The 24,705-nt window shown below is 44.7% G+C and overlaps 1 protein-coding gene across 8 annotated transcripts in view; it reads right to left on the bottom strand.

The window, feature by feature from the left end:
- Positions 1–10,905: 10,905 nt before the first annotated feature.
- Positions 10,906–24,705, bottom strand: part of P4HA2 (prolyl 4-hydroxylase subunit alpha 2) — an 83,977-nt gene continuing 70,177 nt past the window's right edge. For 5 of the 8 annotated variants that reach the window (XM_036106439.2, XM_036106440.2, XM_078067531.1 and 2 more), the window contains 7 exons: positions 21,652–21,722; positions 21,302–21,401; positions 15,966–16,019; positions 15,381–15,446; positions 13,580–13,648; positions 13,133–13,229; positions 10,906–11,374 (listed from right to left, as the gene is read on the bottom strand). In XM_036106439.2, the coding sequence (XP_035962332.1) occupies positions 11,304–11,374; positions 13,133–13,229; positions 13,580–13,648; positions 15,381–15,446; positions 15,966–16,019; positions 21,302–21,401; positions 21,652–21,722 (528 nt within the window). In that variant the 3' untranslated portion in view covers positions 10,906–11,303. Of the gene's footprint in view, positions 11,375–13,132; positions 13,230–13,579; positions 13,649–15,380; positions 15,447–15,494; positions 15,555–15,965; positions 17,044–21,301; positions 21,402–21,651; positions 21,723–24,705 lie in introns of those variants that run through there. The other 3 variants (XM_078067535.1, XM_078067532.1, XM_078067533.1) reach the window with 3 other exon arrangements.

The following is a 24,705-nucleotide window of genomic DNA, read 5'->3' as shown; positions in this document are numbered from 1 at the left end:
ATAAAAAAACAGAAGACAGAAGGGTCATGGAAGCCAAGAGATGAGTTTAAAAAAAAGAATAGCTAAAGTCTCCTTTATAAAAAAGAAATATTAAGTAGCCTATTGGCATAAGAAGAGATGAAAGAGATTCAACTCAGGAAAGAGTGAGGTGAATCTCAAAGTAGCACTCACCATTAAAAGAGTAACTCTAGGGGTGCCTGGGTAGCTCAGATGGTTAAGCGTCTGCCTTCAGCTCAGGTTGTGATCCTGGGGTCCTGGGATCAAGCCCCACATCAGGCTCCTGGCTCAGTGGGGGAGCCTGCCTCTCCCCCCGCTCATGCTCTCTCTCTCTCTGTATCTCTGTGCCTCAAATGAATATTTTTATTTCTTTCTTTAAAAAAATGCCCTTTCACATCTTAAAAAATAAATAAATAAATAAAAGAATAACTCTAGAGCTGAGAAATCACCAGCCCTACATGTCATCAAAGAAGGAAGGTTCTGTTAAAAGAAAACCCCTCAAATCTCTTCTACCTCTATCATTCTTGCCTCCTCAGACAGCAGCAGGCCTCAGAACCTAGTGACAGGAACAGGCTACACTCTCACTAGCAAACACATTCTGAAAGGTCTGCAGCACTCTGGCCTCTGACCAATGTAAGGTAGATCCCATTTGGACTATGAAACACACCATCCACCGTTAATCAGAAACTATCATGCTTGGGCTCCAGACTTTTCATTGCCCATGCTGCTTCTAAATATCAAGCTTTCATAAATATGTCTGATGTATTAATTTGGGTTAATGGCATGGAGGCTAGAATACAATGTATTCTCATTGTAAGCTTCTAAATCCAGTGTATATCTACAAAAACACTCTTCCGCATTTTGTCATTATTTTAGAAAGCCCTAATCCAGATCTTTGTTCTTGAACTACACCAGGTCTGGGAAGCTCCAAAACTAGAGGCAAAAATTAGTGTACACCATTTTAGGGAGAAAGTCCTTGATTTTCGTAAGATTCTCAAAAGGGCCTGTCACCCCAAGGGTTAAAAGGCACTGTAAGTTCATATTTTCCTACCTCGGGTCATTTATGATCATTCATTTAATAATTTTCATCCATTCTTTAGATGCACGCGGGAAGAACAGATAGATACACCCACTAGGAACTTGGATATAAACATCTAGAAGAGAATTTAAGAGAAAGATTTGAATGCAAAAAACAGTTTAACAAATCATAAGCATATAGACAGTTGTTAAGGTAACAGAAGTGGATAAAATCCTTATTCCTATAGGATAGCATTGTGAAAAGGAAACTGGAATTAGATTATGGAACACATACTAGGGAATCAGACTGGGGAACACACACCGGAGAAAGGTGGGCTGATGAAGAAGAGCCAGCAAGGGAGTCTGGGAAAAAAGGGAAAACCAAGAATCACTGCTTCAGTTAACAGGGAAAAAAAAGTCAAAAATACCTACCGAATTTGGCCACTAGGAGGACCCTGACCACCAGACCAGAAAATTTCAGGGAATTAGCTGGGATAGACTTACTGTGTCAAAAAATGAAGACAGGGAAATGAGAGGACAGTAAATACGGCATATAGTTTTATAGCCTGCCAGTGAAATCAAGATAGACAAGATGACAGCCAAGAGCCCATAATGTACAAGGGAGGGTTTGGTTATTACTTTAGTGAGGTTCAGAAAATTCAGGAGGTAGGGAAAGAAAGACTTTTCAGAGAAGACAGTAATATCAGAGAAGGTAGACCTGGGGGTGGGGTGGGGGAGCTGCTGAGAGATTCCCTCAAAACACAAAATTTTGGCTTTGTCTAATGCCTGTGGCCTTTTCCAACCGCCTACTTCTCTTAACCCTCAAATGCTTTACAAAACAGTCATTTTCTGGGTGCCTGGGTGGCTCAACCAGTTGAACATCCAACTCTTGACCTCAGCTCAGGTCTTGATCTTAGGGTCATGAGTTCAAGCCCCACGCTCGGTTACACGCTGGGCATGAAGCCTACTTAAAAACATATATACATAAAAAATTTTATTTTCCCCGACTTCAAAAGAATAATGAGTCTGCACAAAAGCTAAATAAACCTCCACAAAGTAGCCTCAGCCCTGCAAATGATTTCCAAGACACCACTGGGAACATGTACACCCCTCCTCAGGGCACACTCTCTACTCCACCTGTCCAGCAAGCCCCTGGCAGGAACAGAGCCCACACGAGCCCTCCTAGCCTCGCCAAGCGGGTCGTCACCGGCTGCTCCGTCTGACAAGCTGAAGGGAGAAGCGGTCACAAGCCCCAAACCAGAACAGCTGCAGATACAGCGTCACCGACAGCTCACTGCCCCAGGTCATCTCTCTCTCTCTCTCACCAATGAGAACACAGCTACAGGGCCGAAGCCTTTCCAGAAGCCTCTAGCACCGCCCCTTCCGGAGGCTCCCACAACAAGCCCCGCCCCCCAGTCCTCATCCGGGTACTGAGCTCCCCACCGGAAGCCCATTACCGTAATTGTCCAGCGAGCGAGAAGCAAGTTGTAGCGTGGCAAACGCATTTTCAGCCTCAGGAGCTAGAGAAGTGGAAAAACAGAGCTGCTTCCCTCAAGGAGCTTCTATTCCAGTTGAGGGATACCGACCATAAGCTAATGCGCAAGTGAATATATTATTTAACGGGCGGTGGTAAGTGCTTTAAAGAAAAACAAAGCAGGGGAGGGGAATGAGGACCCATTGCCTTCCTAGCAGTCCTCAGTCACCTGTCTGATACGGCCTTTCTGGTGAGGTGGTATTTGATCAGCCCAAAGGGAATGAGGGCTGTAACTCTGTGACTACCTGGAAGAAGAACGTTCCAGGGAAGAGGGGCCAGCAAGCACAATGGCCCTGAGGAAGCGAGTGTGGCTGGGGCAGAGGCAGCAGGAAGGGTGATGGGTGCGGACGCGGGGTGTCCCAGACCAGGTAGGGATCCGAGGTGCCCACAGGCCGGTCAGCGGGACACTGCCCTCGTGTGAGCCCGAGTCACCCCTGCAAAACCAGAGCTGTTGGTGGGACAGTAAAATCGGACCAAGAAGGAGACAGCTTTCTCAACCATGTAACATAATTATGTTGAAGATTGCCAGATAATGTGCAGGATACCCACTTAAATTTGAAGTTCCGAAAGGCAACGACTAATTTTTTGTTATAGCTCATGCGAAATTATTCGTTGTTTGTCTGAAATTGAAGTTTGACTGGGTGGCCTGTATTTTTATTTGCTAAATCTGGCAACCGTAACGCTAGAGTTAAGACACCAAGTTTGGAAACAGGAGCAGTGCTATGCCAAGCCTTATTGGAGCCTGAGGCAAAAGAAACATGTACCTCTTACATACATGTTTTTGTGTGTGTTTGTGCGTTTTAATGGCTAATGTTCCCAAAATAGTTTTTAAATACTGAAAAACTGAGAAGTTGATATATTGAAATTCACATTTTAAAATTCAAATATTTATACCAAAAATAAAAAATATTATTAATTTTCCTGGATTTAATGGAAGCTCATAAATAAAATTTTCAAGATTTACTTCTCTTGACCAAGTACAGTCCTAAATTTTTATTTTTTAATCCTAAATAATTTTTTATTAACATTAGTTTACTGAGACTTACTTTGTAGGATGCCACCACTGTGACTGTTGGTGTTTTAAAAAATTTCCTGAGACCACTTATACATTTGGATAGGATTCCACTAAGAAAAATTTGTGAATCTGTTTTACAGGATCCAAACACAATGCTGATTTTTTAATTACAAAATTGTTTGCTGCCTAAAACTTCTTCAGATGAAATTTCTGCAGGATATAAATCATTAGACTACTCTTTGACTGCTTTTCGTAAATCAGATGTATTCATAGAAAATAACCTTTCTCCATAGAAAATAAGTTCTCCAGTTTAAAGTATTTGAGGACATCTCCATTTCTAGAACATCTATAATCTTTAACTTCTATTTGATAAACATATTTCCTATAATAGTTGATACACTCATTGGTGATTTGTACATTTCCAGTCTCTTTTCAAGTTCAAGACGTATATTCATATCTCTTGCTAATGTTTTACATTAATCAAACATACTTTGAGTTACTTGCTCTCATTTCTTAAAAGCAAAGGGACAGGCCTTCTATTAAGCAGGCAACGTGCTTTGTATATAGTCATGGGGGTTTTTTATTGTAACAACCTTTAACATTTTCTACTTAGTTCAAAATACCATCCCGTACAGATAAGATGCATAAAAATTTGTAATCTCTTTGCACCAAGATGCTTGCTATTTCAGCACATTGTATTTTGTCATTTGATGTTATTTTAGTATTTTAACAGATATCTTTAATTTGTGTGAAGTGCTTTGATTCCCCTTAGGATTCATATGTATTGGGGTTTTTTTATAGATTTTTTTTATTCATTTGAGACACAGAGAGAGAGAGCATGAGCAGGGGGAGAAGCAGAGGGAGGGGGAGAAGCAGACTCTGCTGAGCAGGGAGCCCGATGCAGGGCTCAATCCCAGGACCCTGGGATCATGACCTGAGCTGAAGGCAGACGCTTAACCATCTGAGCCACCCAGGCACCCCTCCCCTTAGGATTCATATGTGTTTTAGTGTAGTTTTTAGAACAGGCTTAATATCCTACCTGCTCATTGAATTCACAAAATACATAAATATCCTTTGTCCTGTACTAAAAAAGGGCTATATTTGAATTCCTTGAAAGCAGGGTTTTTGCATATTAGATTATGAGCTGAACAAGGCACAAATTTAGCATAATCATTTTGGGGGAAAATAATGGTTTGTATATCCTGCTATATTTGTTCCATTATCATGATCCTAGCCTCCAAGATTTTTTGTCAATACTTTTTCCAATTTAAAAATTTTATTAGCTAGCCCATATCCTTTTATCTCTTCAATAAAATCAGTAAAACTTTCATTTATTGTTAAGACATTCTTAATGCAAACATACTTAATCATCTGACACATTTGTTCAAGATGGGCTACCTGTGGTATACAAAGAATAGGGAAAAGTATGTTACTTTTATTCCCAGTAGTGTTTCAGACCTGACACGGTTTCCAAATAGCATTGCATGTTTCCCCTAAAATTCATATGTTGAAGTTCTAACCCTCAGTACCTTGGAATGCAGTGTGACTGTATTTGGACCTAGGGCCTTAAAGAGGTAATTAAGGTAAAATGAGGTCATTATTGGGGGGCTCTAATTAATATGACTGGTATCCTTTTAAGAGGAGTTGAGGCAATACACAACACACAGACCAAGGGGTGTCCAGAGTAAGGACATAGTAAGCATTTGGCCATCTGCAAGCCAGAAAGAGACCTCAAAAATAACCAAACTTCCCCACACCCTGATCTTGGACTTCTAGCTTCCAGAACTGTGAGATAATGTCTGTTGTTTAAGCCACTTTGTGGTATTTTATTATGACAGCCCTAGCAAACACACAAGCTTTAAATTTGTTTTGAATTTTATTATACAAATACGGCACAGATTCCTTTTTATGATAGCTACATCAACATTATAATAAGTTCAATTAAATAAGGAAACGTAGTAATTGGTTTTTCAACTTTTAGTACTAATCTACTTATCCTGGAAACTAAAACAATGTCTAAAGTATAACTGACAACTTGTGAAGTAAAAGTGCATGTAATGGTGAATTTTATATGTCAACTTGCCTAGACTATTGTGACCAGTTGTTTGGTCAAACAGTAGTCTGGATCTTCATCTCACATACTAGGCTGTCGTACATACAGCCTTAGGCCTACAGAACAAAAAGGAGGTTTATGTTACTAGGCAACCAAGAGAGGACTATAAATAATAGAACTATCAAAAAGTAGCAAAGGGTGAGATATAATGAAGGATAATGAATATAGCTAGATGATCATCTCTCAAATTTCCAAAGTGTTAAAATCAGGAGATAGCACTTTGTAAGCATATGATTTACAGTCAGAAAAATGAAAACAGACAATGGAAAGAGGTTCCTCTAGGAAGGATGGGGGAGGAGAGCAATAGGGTGGGGAAAAATTATTCATGGTTAGCTGTTGTTCCTTAATTTCAAAGCCATGTGCACATATTTTTAACTGGGATAGCACAGAAAGCAAATTTTTACACATGCTTCAAGCCCCAGATCTAATGTTGCCTACTGTAGTGCCAACTTAGATACTCTCCCGTTACTCAAGCGCTTGGTTCTCTGTTACCAGACTTCTGTTTCACACATCTATTTAAGAATCTTTTACATTACTCCAAATTATTTAAATGTAAAAGCAGTATTTTATCTTTGCTTCCATACAGATCTTTCATAACTGTTGCATAGATGAAAATACAAAAAATTTTTTAAAGATTTATTTATTTGACAGAGTGTGTGTGCATAGGAAGGGGCACAGAGAGTCCTAAGCAGACTCCACGCTGAATGCAGAGCCCAATCTCACGACCCTGAGATCACAACCTGAGCTGAAACCAAGAGTTGGACACTCAGCCAACTGTGCCACTCAGGCACCCCAAAAATACAAATTATTTTGAGCAAAGGCTTTGGGTAAGATCAGGGTTTGATTCAAGCTTTTCACTAACTAGCACTGAAAGCTCATGTGACCTCAGGTACGTTACCTAACCTTTCTGACCTCCAGCTTGTTATTCTAAAGGTTGTTTGCTTAGCAAATTCCCAAATGCATACTGAAATGCTCACCTCTTTAAGTGTCATATTGAACATGTTAATGCTAAGTTAATAAAGATTATTGAAAATAGTTTCCTGTCTCTAATGTTGTCCTTTGTTTCCAGGACCACAATGAGATTGGTAGGTAAGTACCAAGACATAACAGATTCCTTAATGGTTGATTCCATGCTTAACACAGGAAATGTTCAAAATTAATGTGGAACATCTTGTTAGGCCATATAACAAAGGAAGATATCAAAGGTAAGTTTTTCTGTATCTGTGTTTTATTTCACATGAAATGACTTTCATTTTTTTTTTTTTTAAGATTTTATTTATTTATTTAACAGAGAGAGACACAGCGAGAGAGGGAATACAAGCAGGGGGAGTGGGAGAGGGAGAAGCAGGCTTCCTGCGGAGCAGGGAGCCGGATGCTGGGCTCAATCCCAGGACCCTGGGATCATGACCTGAACCGAAGGCAGACGCTTAATGACTAAGCCACCCAGGCGCCCCATGAAATGACTTTTAAACTCAAAAGAACGAGACGTCCACTCCCAGCTAAGATGGAGTAGCTTCTGGTAGACCAGCTTTCATGTCAAACAGTACCATTAAAGCTGCATAAAATCTCTTAAAAATCTGTTTTAAGGCATCAACGGACTGATGAAACAAAAAGGACTTGACCATCAAGATCCCAGGGAAGAATGATTTTCAAGTTAGTGAGCCAAAAGTGCCTAGCCTCTTTTATCCTTTGATCATGTACTGACTATAGGCATGGCATAAAAACTGGGAATGTAGATAAAGGACCCAAGCAATGGGCAGTTGCTAAGAGGCAGAGAAACCATCAGACCTCTTGGCAGTCTCAAGGGGTATTAAAAGGCAAAAATTAGACTAATTTATTCAATATTGAATAAAAGGGAAGGATGGAGAACTTAGTCAACCACTCAGCCTGTTTACCCATTAAGACATTTTCTGAATTCTGAAGCTATGCAGAATGTAAAGTTAAGAAGCAGAAAAGCCTACAAAGAAAAATGAGGGTGTTGGGCAGTATCTAGATACAAAGGATACAAAGATTAGAGCTGCACAACTGCCAGAAGGACAGATGCAGTGAGCACTCTGGGCTCTCAACTGGAAAACCCCTAGAGGACTAGTTCTCTAAGGAAGGGGGGAAAATGAAGATAAACTAGAGGTAGAGTCAAGAAAACTGAAACCCAGCCTTAATTAAGTTTAGCTCAGACTCTGATTAGATTAAGTGGATCAGTCCCCACTCTGCTTAGTAAAGGAAAAGGATGAACCCATTGTGTAGGACACTGTCACCATCCAGAGCCTCTATAATTTGTCATACGCAATGTTGAGCATCCAGTCAAAAGTTATCAGCCATACCAACAGAATGGACTAAATGATCAGCAACCAAGAGGGAAAAAAAAACCCATAGAAAATTTTTATAGAGTTACCAGACAAGAACTTTTTATTATTTTCTTAAAGATTTTATTTATTTGAGAGAGAATGAGAGAGAGAGATCACGAGCAGGGGGGGAAAGGCAGAGGGAGAAGCAGACTCCCCGCTGAGCAGGGAGCCTGGTTCGGGACTCAATCCCAGGACCCCAGGAATCATGATCTGGGTCGAAGGCAGACACTTACCTGAGCCACACAGGCGCCCAGACAACTTTCAAATACTGATTCGTTAGTTGAAGAAAAACAGGGATAAAACACAAAAGATTAGTTCCCTGGAGAATTATAATCTATTAAAAATAACTGGATGGACAGATATTCTAGAACTGAAAAATATAAGAACTGAAATTAAGAACTCAATAGATGGGTTTAGCAGAAGTGATAAATTAACTGGAAGACAGATGAATAGAAAATATTTAGTCTGAAACACAAGTGGGGAAAAAAGGATGGGAAACACAGAGAAGAGTAGCAAACTTCAAACAGTGAAAAGTTCTGACATCCAGATTATTGGAGTCTCAGAGGAGACGCAAAAAAATGAGCAACAGTATTTGAAAAATGTCTGAAAAATTTCCAAAACTGATTAAAGACAACCCACAATTCAAAAAACTCTGTACACCCCAAGCCAGAAAATAACAAAAAGAAACCCACACTAGGCGCATCATAGTAAAACCACTGAAAACCATAACAAAAATCTTACAAAGCAGACAGCAGGGAGGGGATGGAGGGGAAATTACTTTCAAAGGAGCAACAAAAGGACAAAATAGCTGAATTTTGAACAGAGATGGTGTAAGCCTGGAAATAATGGAATTACCACTTAAGTTGGCTAAAGAAAAACATGTAGATGAATTTAATAGAAAAGAGAATAAACTAGAAAACAATTGTAAAAATCACCCCCAAATATAGCATAGTTATAAAAAAATATGAAAGGTTAAGAGCTAAGACTAGTATGATATAATCTAATTTACATTTAATCAGAGTTCCAGAAGGAATGTAGAAAATATTAAAAGAGAAAATGGCTTAATAGTTTTCCAAAACTGATTAAAAATGCTATTATACACCTTTGAGAAGCTTGAAGACTGTCAAACAGCGGGGGTAAAGGGGACCCACCTAGCATGCCAATAATTTTTACGTTGTTTCTCAGCTCTAAGTGAATCTTCCTGTAACGATACTGGAGCTGCAACTCTGTAAATTGTTTCCCATACTCCCTTACCAGCTGACATCCTGTTAGGATCTGCCGATAGAAGGTACTAGAAGAAGATTACATGGCATTAGGAAAGTAGCAGGCGCCCAAACCCAGGGATTTTTTTTTTTAAGAGAGATCATTTTATATATTAAAAGCCACTGAGATTTAGAGGTTTTATTATTACTGTAGCATAAGCCTATTATAACAAAATACGCAAGAAGAATTTTTTTAAGTAGACCCTTGCAACAACAAAAATAAAACCCAGGTATATGAAAGACATAAATGTAAAAGACAAGACTATATTGCTTTTGGAAAAGAATACAGGAAATACCTTCATCATTTTGGAGAATAATTTCTTAAACAAGACATAAAAAGCATAAATCAAAAAGGGAAAGCTTGGTAAATCTGACATAAAAATTAAGAACTTCTGTTCATCAGAAAACAAAACAAGACTGAAAAGACAAACTAGAAAAAGCAAGATACTTGCAAAACCTATAGCCATCAAAGAGCTTATGTCTATAATATGCTAAAAATTCCAGTCAATCAGTAAGAGAAAGACTTGAAAAGACACTTAAAGAAGCCTAAGGACTAATAAAAAGGTATTCAATGTCATCAATAATGATGTTAAAATAGATAATACTATGCATGTAACAAGCTAGCTAAAATGCAGAAGTAGGACAATAACCAGATACTGGAGAAGGTTGGGATAACAAGAACTCTCATTCACTCCTGACGAGAATATGGATAACCACTCTGGAATACGTTGTATGTTAAAGCTGAAGACTACTAAAACTCCACATTTCCACTGCTAGATATATATTCTACAGAAACGTGTTTATGTGTACCAGGAATCATGTATAAAAATGCAAATGGCAGCATTTTTATAATATACAAAGACTGAAACCAATTCAACTATCAACAGTACATTGGCTATATTATGTACTGTCCTACAATATACATTAACAAAACTGAAGCAACTCTATAAATTAAAACAAGCTAGAGCTACACAACAGGAATGAATCTTAAAAAGAACTGTCAAACAAAAGCCCAACACCTGTAAAAATGCACAATTCATTTACAAAACATTCAAAACTGGGGAAAACAAAATACTTATTTAGGGATGTAGACATGGGTAGTAAAATTAAAAACACATAGGAATAACTGCCACAAACCACTAGACAATAGCTACCACCAAGTGAAAGGACCAGAGATGGATCCAGAAGAGGGTCACAAGGGGCTCCTGAGGTGCAAATTTGAAAATGATCTCTCCTCTAACCTGGGTGGTGGTCATATGCGTGCTCGTGTTCACCTTCATATTCTTTAAATTGTACATTTATGTTTCATAATTCTGTGTGTGTATCTCAAAATTTTTTGATAAATTCCAAAAAAAAAATTTCAAATTTTAACAGCAAAATAGTCATGAACATACGTGATCACTATGTTCTCTAGAAGGCAAGGAGAGACTGTTTCCCTCACTTTCCAGAAAGGATACCGAAGCTTGGAAATGTAAGTGTTGAAACCAGTGTAGAACCCAAGGTCAAGGTTTTGCCAATCAGGTATTCACTACCCAGATTCTGCCTGCCCAGAGATGCACAGGAGAGAAATAGTGAACTTCGTATAAGCTCCCCCATCTTAAAAAATACTCCAAATAAGGCTCTTTAAGGCTTCCGGCAGGGACACTTTATTTTTTGGTTAAAGCCACATTGATAGAAATGCCATAAAAACATGTAAACAAGGTATCAGAACTTTGGTTCACCGAAACCCCTCACACGGAAAACATCTGAGGTACAAAGGCACCTTGCTAGGTGCTAGACAGCCTGACTCTGCTGCAGCCACTCTGACCCAGCCTTTGTGGCCAGAGGTGGCACAGGGTGACCAGGGAGGTCAGGACCCAGTTCACCTGGGACCCTCCCAAGTCAGCTCTCCTTTGCTCCAGACATTCACTCCAACAAAGACCCAAGTGACAGGGCCTGGAACATACAAAGGTGTCTGTCATGTTGAACTTGAGGATGACATGGGCTGTAGGGCCAGGAAGGGGAGGGGCAGAAAAGGAAGTCAGTCAACTTCTGTCGATCCACATGGCCTCAAGAATTCCTGTCCTCGTTCATGGAACCACTTATTTGAGACTGTGAACAGAAAGAAAATATGTTACAATCCTGTTGGTTAGTTTAGCAGCCAGAATGAATGACTCCTTCATGATGAATCCTGCACTGGGCCTTGGGACTCAAACATGAGTAAGGTATGCTCTCATACCTCAAGTTGCTCATGAGCTGGTAAGGAAGACCTACATATAAATAGATGACTGTTCAAAGGTGATAAAAGATACGTGTGTGTACATTGCCATGGAAACTGAACCAAAGGGCACCTAACCATGTGAGGGAAGAGGAGACTCCAGGCTGGGACATGGTGCTGAACAGGAGTTATCCAGGGAAGAAGATGGATATACCAGATGATTCCTTTATCAAGGGGGTCCAGGAAATGGGAACAGGATGAGAAAGACATCAAGGCATGAACCACCCTGGTGTGTATCAAGGACCCCAAGCAGCTTGTATTGCTGGGAAAGAACTGAGATACAGAAGCTATTGGACGAGGAAGACTGTCAGGACTGTGGAGGGCCTGGACGTCAACCTCAAGACCTGTGGGCCAGCCGACCCGGTGTGTGTGCTGTGGGCAGCAGAGGCGCCGAGCTGGCCAGCACTGTCGGTCACCTAAAGCTGGGCCTCCAATCCACGCGAGCCACGAGTTTGTTCCTTAACACAAGACTCTTAGAATGACAAAACAAATTTATCCTGATGCACTACTGAAGCCAAAGAGCTTTTAAAATATAAATGTACCTAGGTGAAAAAAATTAAAGTGTCTACAAAGCTTATAATGATAAACGGCAATCTCCTACCCACCCCTTCCACTGCCAAACCCCACTTCTAGAGGACACTCACCTCCTTTAGTTGTTTCTTCTGCTACTCAACCACATATTTCTAAATAACATGCTTATGCTGCTATCTCTTGACTTCCAATTTTGGAATTCTTTTATACTACCCCTAAAACACATACTTATCACCTCCTATCTTCCCAATAGTGTTAAATCACAAATTTTAATTAACATTCAGTGCTTACATTATCATGTCACATAAATGTTGCTCATGCCTGAGCCACCTAGTAGTGTATGCTGACATTTCTCGTACAACTTTTTCTTTTCCCTGAAGTCAGCAATTGCTTCATTTAGTTTCTAATTGCTTAATTTTCTGTGAACCTACCACTATTACCCCCAAAACTCTCCAAGAGGGTATAAACTCCTCTGTCTGCAATCACTTCCTATCATCCTGGCCCAAGTCTCTCCCTGGTTCACCACAGCTGCTTCCAGAACAAAGCTCCAGCTTCAGCCTCTGAAGTTTGGTCCCAGCCTTGAGCCTCATCTCATGGCCCCTGTGCCAAAGGCCTCCCCTGATGCAAGTGACAAAGGCAGCTGGTCCCCACACCCATGATGCCAGTTTTAGTGTAGGCCTTGTTCCAAGTGAGCCTTGCTTGCCTGGGTCACCCCTTCCCCATTCTGATTCCAGTTCTCTCCCACTGCTCCCTCAGAACCCCTGCCAGAGTCCACTCCTCTGGGAGCCATCCTGGACCTACAATGGTTGTGTACCTATTCTTCCTTGGAGCTTCCTCAGCTCTGTGGGCATCTCTGAGCATGTTCCCAACCAGCTATCCTGGCCCATAATCAGCTCTGTGGACAGCTACACGGCTGGATGAGACAACCAGTTGGCAGGGAGAAAAGGAAAAACTCAAAAAGGAAGACAGTCTTGGCACTGTGAAAATAGGGCAGCAGGTATCTCCCAACTCAGTCTAAGGCTGACCACAAGAGCCCAGGCTGAGACCACCAAGCCACTCACCCCACTTGCAGCCCACAAGCACGGGACAGGCAGCGTGTCTCGTACGGTAGTCACCTTCCCCACTCCGCAGGAGGTTGTACCAGAATACGGCTGTGCCCTAGGAAAAAGAGACAGCCCGGCAGACAACACTCTTAGATTTGGGGCTCAAGGACCCGACCCTGAACACCTCCCTAAGCAGAAACACCCTCACTTTCCCATGTACAAAGGGACAGGGCTCTGGCATTCCAATAGCACAGAAGTATCCACCCTTCATGGTGGGGCAGATGTCTAATAATCCACCTTCCCCCAAAGGGACTTCCCTTCCCAGCCCATCTCCCCAGATGGAAGCTGAGGCCACAATGTCAGAGTTCAGGCAGGAAGGGGCTAAGGCCTCTCACAGTAAGAGTTAAGCAGGCCAGGGAATGGGAACGGAGCTTCAACCAGTGACCCACAAAAACTAGAACTTACCTTCTTAGGCCAAATTGCAGCCCCCAGATCAGGAAAAACAGTGGCACCACCAGCTTCTACATCGCTCATCTGAGAACACAAAGCATAGAGCTTGGCCCTTGTACTCAAAGCTCTCAGAGCAGCTGAGCCACAAGGACACAAGTGTGCAGATTACCTTTCTCTGAGCCGGAGTGGCACTGCTTGAAGGCTCTGCTCCACAGCCGGCCCTTCGGCCAAGAAAAGCGCATCCCATGCATTACCCCTCCCTAAACCCTGCTTAATCTACGCGGTTCATCAGGATAGTCCCAGGCCAGGGGCACTTGAGAGTGGTAGCCCTGCAGGAGACCCAAATCCTGGCTGTCCCTGGATGGGAACAATCTGAGTCTGGACATGGAAAATGCCTGACTGACCCCCCGTTCTTGCATCACCATCCAGCCTGGGCCACGCCGAAGGCACCGTGCCCTGTGAGCTGCCCTAGCCCGAAGCTCCTTGCTGCTCCCAACACCATCTGTGGCCCCCACTGTGGGCTCTGTTTCTCTGGTTCTAGCAGCCCTCCCCAGGGCCAGCTAGGTGAGCAGACAGGGTGTGGTTCCACAGGCCCTGCTTTCTCCCAGGGAGGCCCCAAACTAAATAGAACACAAGCTCCACAGTAGGGAGGCTACACTTATGCCCACAAAGTGTGCCTCAGTTCATGCCCAAGGCACCACTTCTCTCTCATCTGGCTGTCTTACTTCAAGTTTTTTGTCTATAATGTAATAAAATGTGGAGTTTTAAAAATATTTCCACAGGATGCATGCCAGACAGACTAAAGAGCACTCAACAGACATATGGTAAACGAATAAGATGAAAACCTTTGATGGCTTCCCACAGCCCTGGGGATCAAATCCAGGCTCTTTTCTAGAACCCAAAGGCCCTGTCAGTCTCAGCAGCTATTCTCTCTCCAGCCACTCTCGCCTCAAGCGCTGCCTCTGAGTCACACCAGTCTTCTTCCCTTTTTCCAACATCCCCAGCTCCTTCCCTCTTCCAGGTCTCCACACATTCTCCCCTCTGCCAGAAAGCATGTTCCACCAACTAATTTCCACTCAACCTTCAAGTCTCCATGGACACATTATTCCCCAGGGAGGCCTTCTCTGAACCTCAACCCTGAGCCACTTTTTCAAGGTATTTGTCACCATGGTAACTCAATAAATTACCTCTCTGACAGTTAAAGCAAGTCCCTCATATTAGACTGTAAACCCCATGACAGACTCCACGTGTCCTGCTCACCAGCATGTTCATGGCCAGCCCCAGAACATAATAACCACACACAAAGCTTAAATGAGACACCAAAGGAAAAGATGGCCGTAGGCTTCTGTCTCTAAGTTACTTGACAGTTTGTATGCCTCTTTAGAGCGGGCTCTCTAAGCAGAGGGGAAAGCAAACTGCTCCTCGTGTGAGAGGTAAACCCAATGGCCTGTGGCTGAAGCACAGGCAGCAGACGGGAGGCAGGCCATTGAGCTCTGGGGAAACAAAGGCATCTTTCATTTAAGAGCACGTCATGGCAGCCTCCTCACTCTGCCGCCAAGGAGGGAACTCTCCAGAGCGCTCACCCCAAAAATCCTGACTAGCACTGGGCCCATCAAAAGGAGCCAGGGGTGTGGGTGAGCACACAGATGGGAACACAGGCCAACTCTCTCCTCCAGCCAAGAAGAGTGCTGAGGGCCAGAAGGAACCCAGCCACTGAGCGACAGCTGGTGGTATCAACCCTGACAGGAGTGGATATAAGATAGCACTCTGGACCCAGGTTCCCCAAAGGCCCATTTGCTGCATGCATCATACTCACGTAGTTTAAGAACGTGGCCACACGATTCCCCGTCCCTAAACGCTTGAAAGCATCTTGCTCATTTTTCTATAAAATTAAGTGAGAATGAACAGTGGACCTGGCCCCAATACTTACATAGTTAAGAAACGTCGCTAACCTATTCCCCTCCGTTTTGAGGCCGCTGTCAAAGGGTCGCTGCAACAAACAACAACTTTCACCCACGTTTGCAGACGGTTCCACCCCCCACTCACAGGACTGGGGCCAAAAGGGTCAAGGGAGGACACTAAGCGTGTGTTCCATACATCAGCCTGGACCATGGACCAGAGCTGCAAAGGAAACACAGGGGAAGGGGGGCAGGAACAGCTTTCACAAAGACCTAGTCAGGGCTGATGCTAAGTCATGGCACAGGGAAACAGCCAGGCTGCACTGGGCTCCACAGGCCCCGTGCTTCCTGATTTGGACTTTTCCAGGAACAAAGACTTGGTCCTGGTACGGCATGGGGAGTGGGGGGAGCTGATGTAGAGGCTAAAATACTCTGAGAAACTCCAGCTTTCTCAAATCAGCTGGAACAGGGCCCTGTGGAAACACCCATGGTTTGGGCCTTACCCTAGAGAAGTCAAAATGTGGCTCGTACTGTCCTCCCATTCCATAATTAGCAACCTGGTGGGAAAGAACAGCATTGGACCTTGTCAGCAGCATGAACAGTCCTGAAGCAGCCCATCTCCCCAGCGATACCGTCTCCCCACAACAACCAAAACAACCTGCATTCCTTAATAACCAGAACCCCCAAGTGCACCCTCTCAAAGGTGAATGATAACTATGCCCTGCCAGCACTGGGACACCGAACACATCAAATATATCCACGGCTGTGTCCAAGAGTCAGGCCGCAGCATAAACGGGGTTTCCCAAATACAACAAAATGGGCAACCTGCAGAGGGCCACGGCAGAGAAGCTCCAGCCCTTCAGGGACACTCAGAGGGCAGAAGAGAGCGCCTTCCATTGAGGCAGGCCCTGGCCGGGGCCCTGTGTGTTTGCAAGATAACAGGAAGGTAATCCAGAGGAAATCCAACAAGAAACTCAAGACAGGAACTTTGTTCTTACACTAGTTTGGGAGCTCCTGAGGACCTGACACTGCTCCTGCCCCAGGTCACTGTGCCCCAGTTGCTGTTCCTGGTCAAAGGGAGCAGAGGGAAGAGACCCCACTCCCTCTCACAGTGGTTCCCTGCACGGGCAGTTCTGCATCCAAGTGAAACAACAGGACCCGGGCAGCCGACGACCGCCTCAGCGTCCCTGGTGGGAGCCTGGGCCTGGAGCATGACCGGAGCCATCTTGGCTTCCGCAACTACCAGACGTCAGTAACTGGATTTATAAGCTGTAAACGCCTGACTGAACAGTTTATCAGCACAGTGTAAGTCTTAAGTCACAAACAGTTATTCTAGCCTCAGTGGACAGAATGAGAGACAGAGTTCAAGACGAAGTACAGTATCTGATAATGGAAGCTGATAGATCAAGTGGTACCACCAATGTCCATCTGGGAACATTTGGCACTGTATTGTACTGAAACCCTAAAAACCTCTCGGCCTCAGCTATCGGTGTTCAGGAAGTTGGTATTTTTTTGCATATCCTTTTTTGGCGATTCCAACAGTCCGATGTGAGATTCTGCAAAACTGGCAATAATGGAGACCTAGAGACATGAGGGAGAGAGAAGGAGGGGGGGTACTTTACAAGAAAGGAAATCCTCTTATTGCAAAAGAAAGCAATATCTATCAAATGTGATGTAGTGTCAGAATCTGCACAGCATGATTTTCAGTGTGCGCAAAACTAAATATTTTGATATGAAGAATCGGTGGACAAAAACATGCTATCATAGGCTGCTTCAGCCTTCAAGGTGCCTGCACCAGAATACCTGGAAATCCTGCCAACAGTGCCAGGAGGCCAGGTTCAGCAGGTGGCCCTCAGGCTGGAGGCACATCTAAGGGCTTCAGCAGTTGATAAAGTGATAATACAAACACTTTCCTTGGGTCCACTTGTTGAGAACTTGGAAGAAACTTTTAAACATGACTGGGATTAGCGTGTCAATGCACTCTGCAAAATTTGATCACCGCTTGCTGCTGGACCTGCAGAGAATGACTGTACTTTCCAATACTCCCATTTGCGGGATGGGATGCTTAAACTTGCAGACCCCACAGAGTGAAAGAAGCCGCATCGTTATAGCGGGCTCATCTTTTAACAGTTTTGGGAATCACATTTGATCACGTGCTGATGCTCTTGTGTCTACACTATTTAACACTGTCCCCAAAGAGTGTAAGTGTCATGGGAGTTTGTGGATTTGCAATCAGATTCACCATCTGGGCAAACTCCGGGCCCAGACTCACAACTTTAGTAACAAGCAACTGTACATCAAAACGGATTCCTTGGCTAAAATTAACAAGTCAGGAAATGACAGATGTTGGCAAGGATGTGGAGAAAGGGAACCCTCCTACACTGTTGGTGGGAATGCAAGCTGGTGCAGACACTCTGGAAAACAGTATGAGGTTCCTCACAAAGTTGAAAATAGAGCTACCCTACGACCCAGCAATTGCACTACTGGGTATTTACCCCAAAGATACAAATGTAGTGATCTGAAGGGGTATGTGCACCCCAATGTTTATAGCAGCAATGTCCACAATAGCCAAACTGTGGCAAGAGCCCAGATGTCCATCAACAAATGAATGGATAAAGAAGATGAATGGTGTATATATACAATGGAATATTATGCAGCCATCAAAAAAATGAAATCTTGCCATTTGCAATGACACGGATGGAACTAGAGGGTATTATGTCAAGCGAAATAAGTCAATCAGAGAGACAATTATCCTTTGATTTCACTCGTATGTGGAATTTAAGAAACAAAACAGATGAATATATGAGAAGGGAGGGAAAAATAAAATAAGATGAAACCAGAGAGGGAGACAAATCATAAGAGACTCTTAACCCTAGGAAACAAACTGAGGGTTGCTGGAGGGGAAGGGGGTGGAAGGATGGGGGAACTGGGTGATGGGCATTAAGGAGGGCACATGATGTAATGAGCACTGGGTATTATACACAACTGATGAAATCACTGAACTCTGCCTCTGAAACTAACAATATACTATATGTTAATTAACTGAATTTAAATTAAAAAAAATAAATCCCCCACCAAAAAAAACTGATTCCTGTGGGGAGGCATTCATTTGAATCATTAAGTGTGTTGTTACAAAAGTATAAGAGCCAGTCATTTGAAAATCATGGGTATTTATGGTACTGAGGTCAGAGTGAAGACAAAAAAAAATAAATGGTCAGAAATTACTTTACTAAGGCTAAGACATCAAGTCAGAAGTGCCTTCAGTCTTAGAGAATTCTGGCAGTGTGGCATCTCTTCCACTATCAGACAAGCCTTCATCCAATTCAAAAGAAAGCCTCAATTGCTCTTTTTCTTCCAAATGATCCATTGCAAACACATCGACTACAGGTGAAAGAGCGTCAACAGGAAGCAGAAGAACTAGCTCTTTTCCAGAAGCCTGTAACATTCTGAGGGACCATGGAGTTCAGGCTCTTGCTGGTGCCTAGGCACTGATTATACTGCAACCAGTCCACACTGAATGAACACTTAGAGGGAGGTGCTGAAACCCAGGTTCCTGTCCCCCAGACCATGCAGGGTCAAAGCTTTCAACACTGCTGGCTGGCAAAGGAAATGCCAAGACAATTCCTAGAAGAAGAAGAAGGCAAACAAAAATGGGGCCTCAGCCCCTGAGCAGCTGTGGTCTGGGTCTTCCAGAAGAGCCCTGACTTTAAGAGCCCCTCCACGTGGAGTCCTGGCATTCAGATCCCACTGATCACTGACCTACAACACGATGACAGGCCAGACAGGATGGAGGCAGGGTTGTGGCAGAGAAGCCCGTCCAAGTACGAAGCTGCTGCCTTCTTGGCTGCATGTGATATAGGGTTCAGAGCGTGGAGCCGGGGAGCCAGCTGGGAGGGCAACAGGGGCCCAGGTCCCATCCCGTCTCCTCAGCCCACCGGTCAGGGTATGGAATCAGCCAGTCAAGCAGAATGCTGTCCTCGATGGGGGCCAAGAGAGTCCTATCACTGGCTCTGACAGTGGCAGATGTCCTAACAATAGTCCTGCTCCATGAAGATAGGAATCACAACAATGCCAACAGAGATGTACCTAGTGCACTCACAGTCCCTACTGCTCCTGAAATGGTGGAAGTGGGAAATGTGGCAGAAGTCCTCTACTGAAGTGCTTGTTTATGGGACCACCTTAAAATTAAATTAAGCTTGGGGCACCTGCATGGTTCAGTTGGTTAAGCATCCAACTCTTGATTTCCGCTCAGGTCACGATCTCAGGCTGGTGAGATCGAGCCCCATGTTGGGTTCTGCCCTCGGTGCAGAGTCTGCTTGGGATTCTCCCTCTCCCTCTGCCCCTCCCCCTGCTCACACACTCTCTCAAATAAATAAATAAAATCTTTAAAAAAAATTAAATTGGGGCACCTGGGTGGCTCGGTTAAGCATCTGTCTTTGGCTCAGGTCATGCTCTCAGGGTCCTGGGATGGAGCCCCGTGTCAGGCTCCCTGCTCAGCGGGGAGTGTGCTTTTCCCTCTCCCTCTACCCCTCTCCCCAGCTCATGTGCACATGCACTCTCTCAAATAAATAAATAAAATCTTAAAAAAAGATTAAGTTTACAAACTCAACACTAAACTGGACTGAACTGAAGATTATATAAAATTTTCACAAGACTGAAAGTTAATCAGCATGTTTTTAAAAACTGGTAGATTTCACACAAATCCATAAAGAGGACCGTCAAAACTGGTTTTCTGATTGCTGACACAGCTAGAGAAAAAAAAAAAAAATCAGTGATTTGCTTGGGTGTATCCAGGCAAAAGTTCAGAGAATCTTCCAAATGATCTTCAGTTCAATATTCTAATGAAATCTATGGTTGCCAAGCCTAAAGGTCAAAGGTTCAATCCTTAAATACATAGAAACTCTGGCCAGACAGACCCAGGGGACTCTTTAAAAAATGCCAGCAAGGGGCACCTGGGTGGCTCAGTCGATTATGCATCTGACTCTTGATTTCAGCTCGGGTCATGATCCCAGGGTCATGGGATGAAGCCCCACATAGGGCTCCGCGCTCAGCGTGGAGTCTGCTTGAGATTCTCTCTCTCCCTCTGCCTCTGCCCCTTCCCCTGCTTGTGTGCACACACACACGCTCTCTCAATAAATAAATAAAATCTTTTTAATAAAATGTAAAAAATGCCAGTGAAACTTCTCTGGCAGTGTCTCAGGTCACCACTTTACAATAGAACCCAGAAGTTCCAACGTTCAGAAGGGAGCATGGCCAAAACTGATTTGAACTCAATATATACCAGAGGATACATTATTAGGAGCTCTACCCAGCTGCCATGTGTCTTCACAATCACCTTTGAAATAAAGGCAGAAAGCCAGGGTTCCACAGGAGCTACACAGCTCTCCACTCTCATCAGCATCTCCTGACCTCTCACTTTTCCTACCATTGTATCACAGAACACTTTACCTCCAAGTGCACGTGAACCAGGTGCATCGGAACTATGACCTCTAAAGATATTTATAGCTCTCTTAGAAGTGTCCCTAAAACAACTCAGGATTTCAGCTTCCATAGTCAAGAGATACAAATGGGTCTGCCATGCCCACCCCTGGCCCCTAGCTCCTAGTATGATACTTGGGCACACAAGAGATAATCAGTATCTGTTGAATGATAACTATTGGAATGACAGTAGGCATGCTTAATTCTAGCTTCCCTGTGTGAGGTCACTCCATATCCAAAGCACTGTGCAGTCATACAGTTCACTGGGCAAGCCCCCTAAGCCTGGCTCTGGGCACCCTGCAAGACCACCTAGCCAGAAATACCCGCTTCCCAACCCCAGGGTCCCGGGAGCCAGCCATACCTGCAGCAGTTCTGCAGTCTTTACTGTGAGCCCTGTGATGTGCTGCATCCGAAGATTCACTCGAGCCACAACAGGGTCATCGTCCTCCTCCAGCCATGAGCTAAGCCAAAAGAGGGAGAGAAAGGAAGGTGGGGAAGACAGCTTAGATGAGGTCTCGTACTCTCCCCCCAGAGTCAGAGCCAGCACGAACAAGCAGCACAGGATGAGTATTCTAAGTAAGGAACGTGTCGGCAGGAAAGACAAGCCAAGCCAAGCCAAGCTCCCGTGAGTGAAACGAGGAAGCCCTGGAGATAGGGCTTGAGCTGCCACCCCACCACCACCGCCCCACCACCACAACCACCTCTGCTAACCTTTTGGAAACCCTGTAGCTGGCAACAGTGAGGACGCCTGTCTTGGGATCACGAACAGTGGCTCGTGCAAGCTGGAAGGCAGGAAGAGAGGACAGACTTATCCTTTTTTGCCTTGAGTGTTTTCCTAGAGAGACTGGACCAGATCTGCCACTCAGACCAGTGGGGGAAAGAAGTTTTTCAGGCAGTTGGCCCTAGACAAGGCACCGTGATCCTGCAAGCCAGGCAAGGGCAGGAGTCTAAGGCCCCCACATTTCCTGCTCTGCTGTCACGCCCTGGTCACTGCCCTGCTCTCAGCCAGGTCTGTGCTGTCTGCAGAACTATGCCTCTGGAGTCCCCTTTGTCCACCCAGCCACCTGCCTGGACAGACTGCTTTCTCACCAGGCACACGTACCGCCCCTGCCTGAGCACCACCTGTGCGTAGCTACTCCCACCACATTCAGACCCCGTCCCTGATCCTCAACCTTGTACGCTCCTCTTGACCTGCTCCTTCTCAACCACAGCAGTCTCCTCTGCCAAGAAACCTACCCAAACACCCTTCTGCTGCAGCAGCTCACACTGGGCTCCCACTGCTGTGAAGAGCAAAGATAGGAGGCACACCCTCTACTCGCTTAGGAGCCTCACAAGGTCAGATGATAGAATCTGGAAAGGACTGTACAAATTGAAATATGTGATCTGCTGCCTGGAAGCCACCTACCTCCACATGTATGCTAACACACACACATCCACGAACACCCCTAACCTACCTCATACCCTCCCGATCTCTACAGACAGGTACAGTGACGCTCCCAGGAAGCACTTGCTGCCCAAAGGCAGCTCACCATGCTTCAGCTGTGTACTGTCCTAATGACCTCACATGGGTGGGACCACAGAGCCCACCCCAACAGCACTTCCCCCTAATTTCAATAAATACTTACTGAGTGCCTACTATGTGGCTGGCGTTACACTGGGTGACCAACACATGGCCCCCGGGGGGGAGAGCCGGGAGCGGGGTAAGCTTCATGTCTGTGGGAGCTCAGTCTATACAGTCGAGAATGGTCAGGGCAAGACCACCCAGCTGAGACCTGAGGGGTAAGCAGGAGTTAGCCAAGTAGGGGAACATTATAGGAACAGGGAAGGAACAGCAATGCAGAGGTCCAGGCACGAAAATGGGTGTGACACCATGACTGTGGATAAGAAGAGGCCAAAGAGGCAAGTGGAGACTGGGCCTGGAAGCAAGCTCATGGCAAATGAGAAACAGGGAAGGCAGGTAACGGACATTCACAATCAGAACATGGACAGCTCGTGGAAAGCTGACTAAGGAAGGGCTGGAGTGGTAACAAGGCAGCCAGAGAGGAGCTCAAGGCAAGAGTCAATGGCAGAAGGGATGGAGAGGTGTGGACAGAGCAGAAGACTGGTCAGGAGATCACCTAGCCAGGACACTGCACCCAGCTCAGGCAGTGTGGCAGTACACCGAGGACAGAGGACTTCCCTGAGCTCCTAGCTATGACTGCTCCCGATGACAAGTGCAGCTGCAGCTAAGCCCCATCCAAACATCTGAGCCTCAGTGCTGGCCTGGCATCCACAAGGAGGCTGTGGGCAGCCGTGTTCTGCTCCCAGAGATAGGCACGGCTATTTTGAAAGCAGGCCAGGGACCCAAAAAAGCAGCTGCCAGGCATTCCCCGCAGGCCAAGTTAAGCTCATGGGCCCTACTTCAAAGCCATAATAGCATCTGTCCCTCACAGGCTCCGGAAAGGAGAGGTCAGTTTGTAATGGCCCATGTCATGGCTTCTATTCAAAGACAAGTCTTCCCAACACTCCCCCCACACCGCCCCTGCCACACATGTGCACCACACACCCAACATGAATACACACACAGAAATGTTTCAGTGCCTTGGCCTGAGGGACAACTGAGGAACCTCTCAGGAGGTCCTAGCAGAACAAAGCCTCTCTCACCTGGCAACCAGAGAAACAGTTTTCTTCCCTGGAGGACTTTGCAGCTGACCCAGGGAGTGGAAAGGGTGGGTCCTGGTCCCCATTCTCCACACACACTGGCTAGACCATCCCTCAGCAACCTCAATGGCTGAGTCTGGGCGCTAGATGTCCTTGTACCTCAAGCCAAGGTCTCTTCATGATGAGGTGCAGGGGGGCCAGGATAGGAACCTATTTTCCGTCTCTCCACAAGCGTAGGACCTCCTGGCCACTACAAGTCTATTAGGTGCAGAGCAACAGAGGATCCAGCTAAATGCCCCCCTTGTAATCACCAGTGATAGGAAAAGGGTGGGGACATGGCAGGAAGTGGTTCTACTTGAATGACGTCAAATGGGAGCAAATCTTCTATGAACTAGAAATACAAGAATAATTTTACAGCCTAATGATGTATATATGAAACCAACAGCCAACTGCATACTTAGACATGAAACACCAGAGGAATCTCCAGGAAATTCAGGAACAAGACCAGGATGCCAAATGTTAACAATGCTCAAGGAGTTCCAAGCAGTTCAACAAGATGATAAAAACAAAGGAACTATGATTATTAGGAAGGAGAAAACAAAATTTTCCTTATTTGCAGCTGATGATGGTGTCCGAACGACCAAGAGAGTCAGCTAAAACCTGAAAGAGGAATAAGCAAGTTGAACAACTAGCTGCAATCTGTACGGGTCTGCTTCCCTGTGGGTAAAATGAAGACAATGACAGTGTACTTAACAGACGAGATAGTTTATACATGTTAAGCACTTAAAACAGGGCCTGTCACACTTAAGAACTCAGAAAACAGGGGCACCTGGGTAGCTCAGTTGGTTAAGAACCTGACTCTTGATTTCAGCTAGGGTCACGATCTCAGGGTTGTGAGATCGAGCCCCGAGAAGGCTCCGCATTCAGCAGTAGTCTGCTTGAGATTCTTTCCCTCCGTCCCTCCCCACCCCGTTAAACTCACTCATGCATGCTCTTTCTCAAATAAATAAATCTTAAAAAAAAGAACTCAGGGGCGCCTGGCTGGCTCAGTTGGTTAAGCGTCTGCCTTCAGCTCAGGTCCTGATCCCAGGGTCCTGGGATTGAGCCCCACGTCAGGCTCCAAAG

The sequence above is a fragment of the Halichoerus grypus genome, chromosome 2 (genome assembly GCF_964656455.1).
Source record: "Halichoerus grypus chromosome 2, mHalGry1.hap1.1, whole genome shotgun sequence".
In the NCBI taxonomy this organism is placed as follows: domain Eukaryota; kingdom Metazoa; phylum Chordata; class Mammalia; order Carnivora; family Phocidae; genus Halichoerus; species Halichoerus grypus.
Note: the sequence above shows the minus strand (reverse complement) of the source record. Positions and strands in the feature narration are given on the sequence as shown.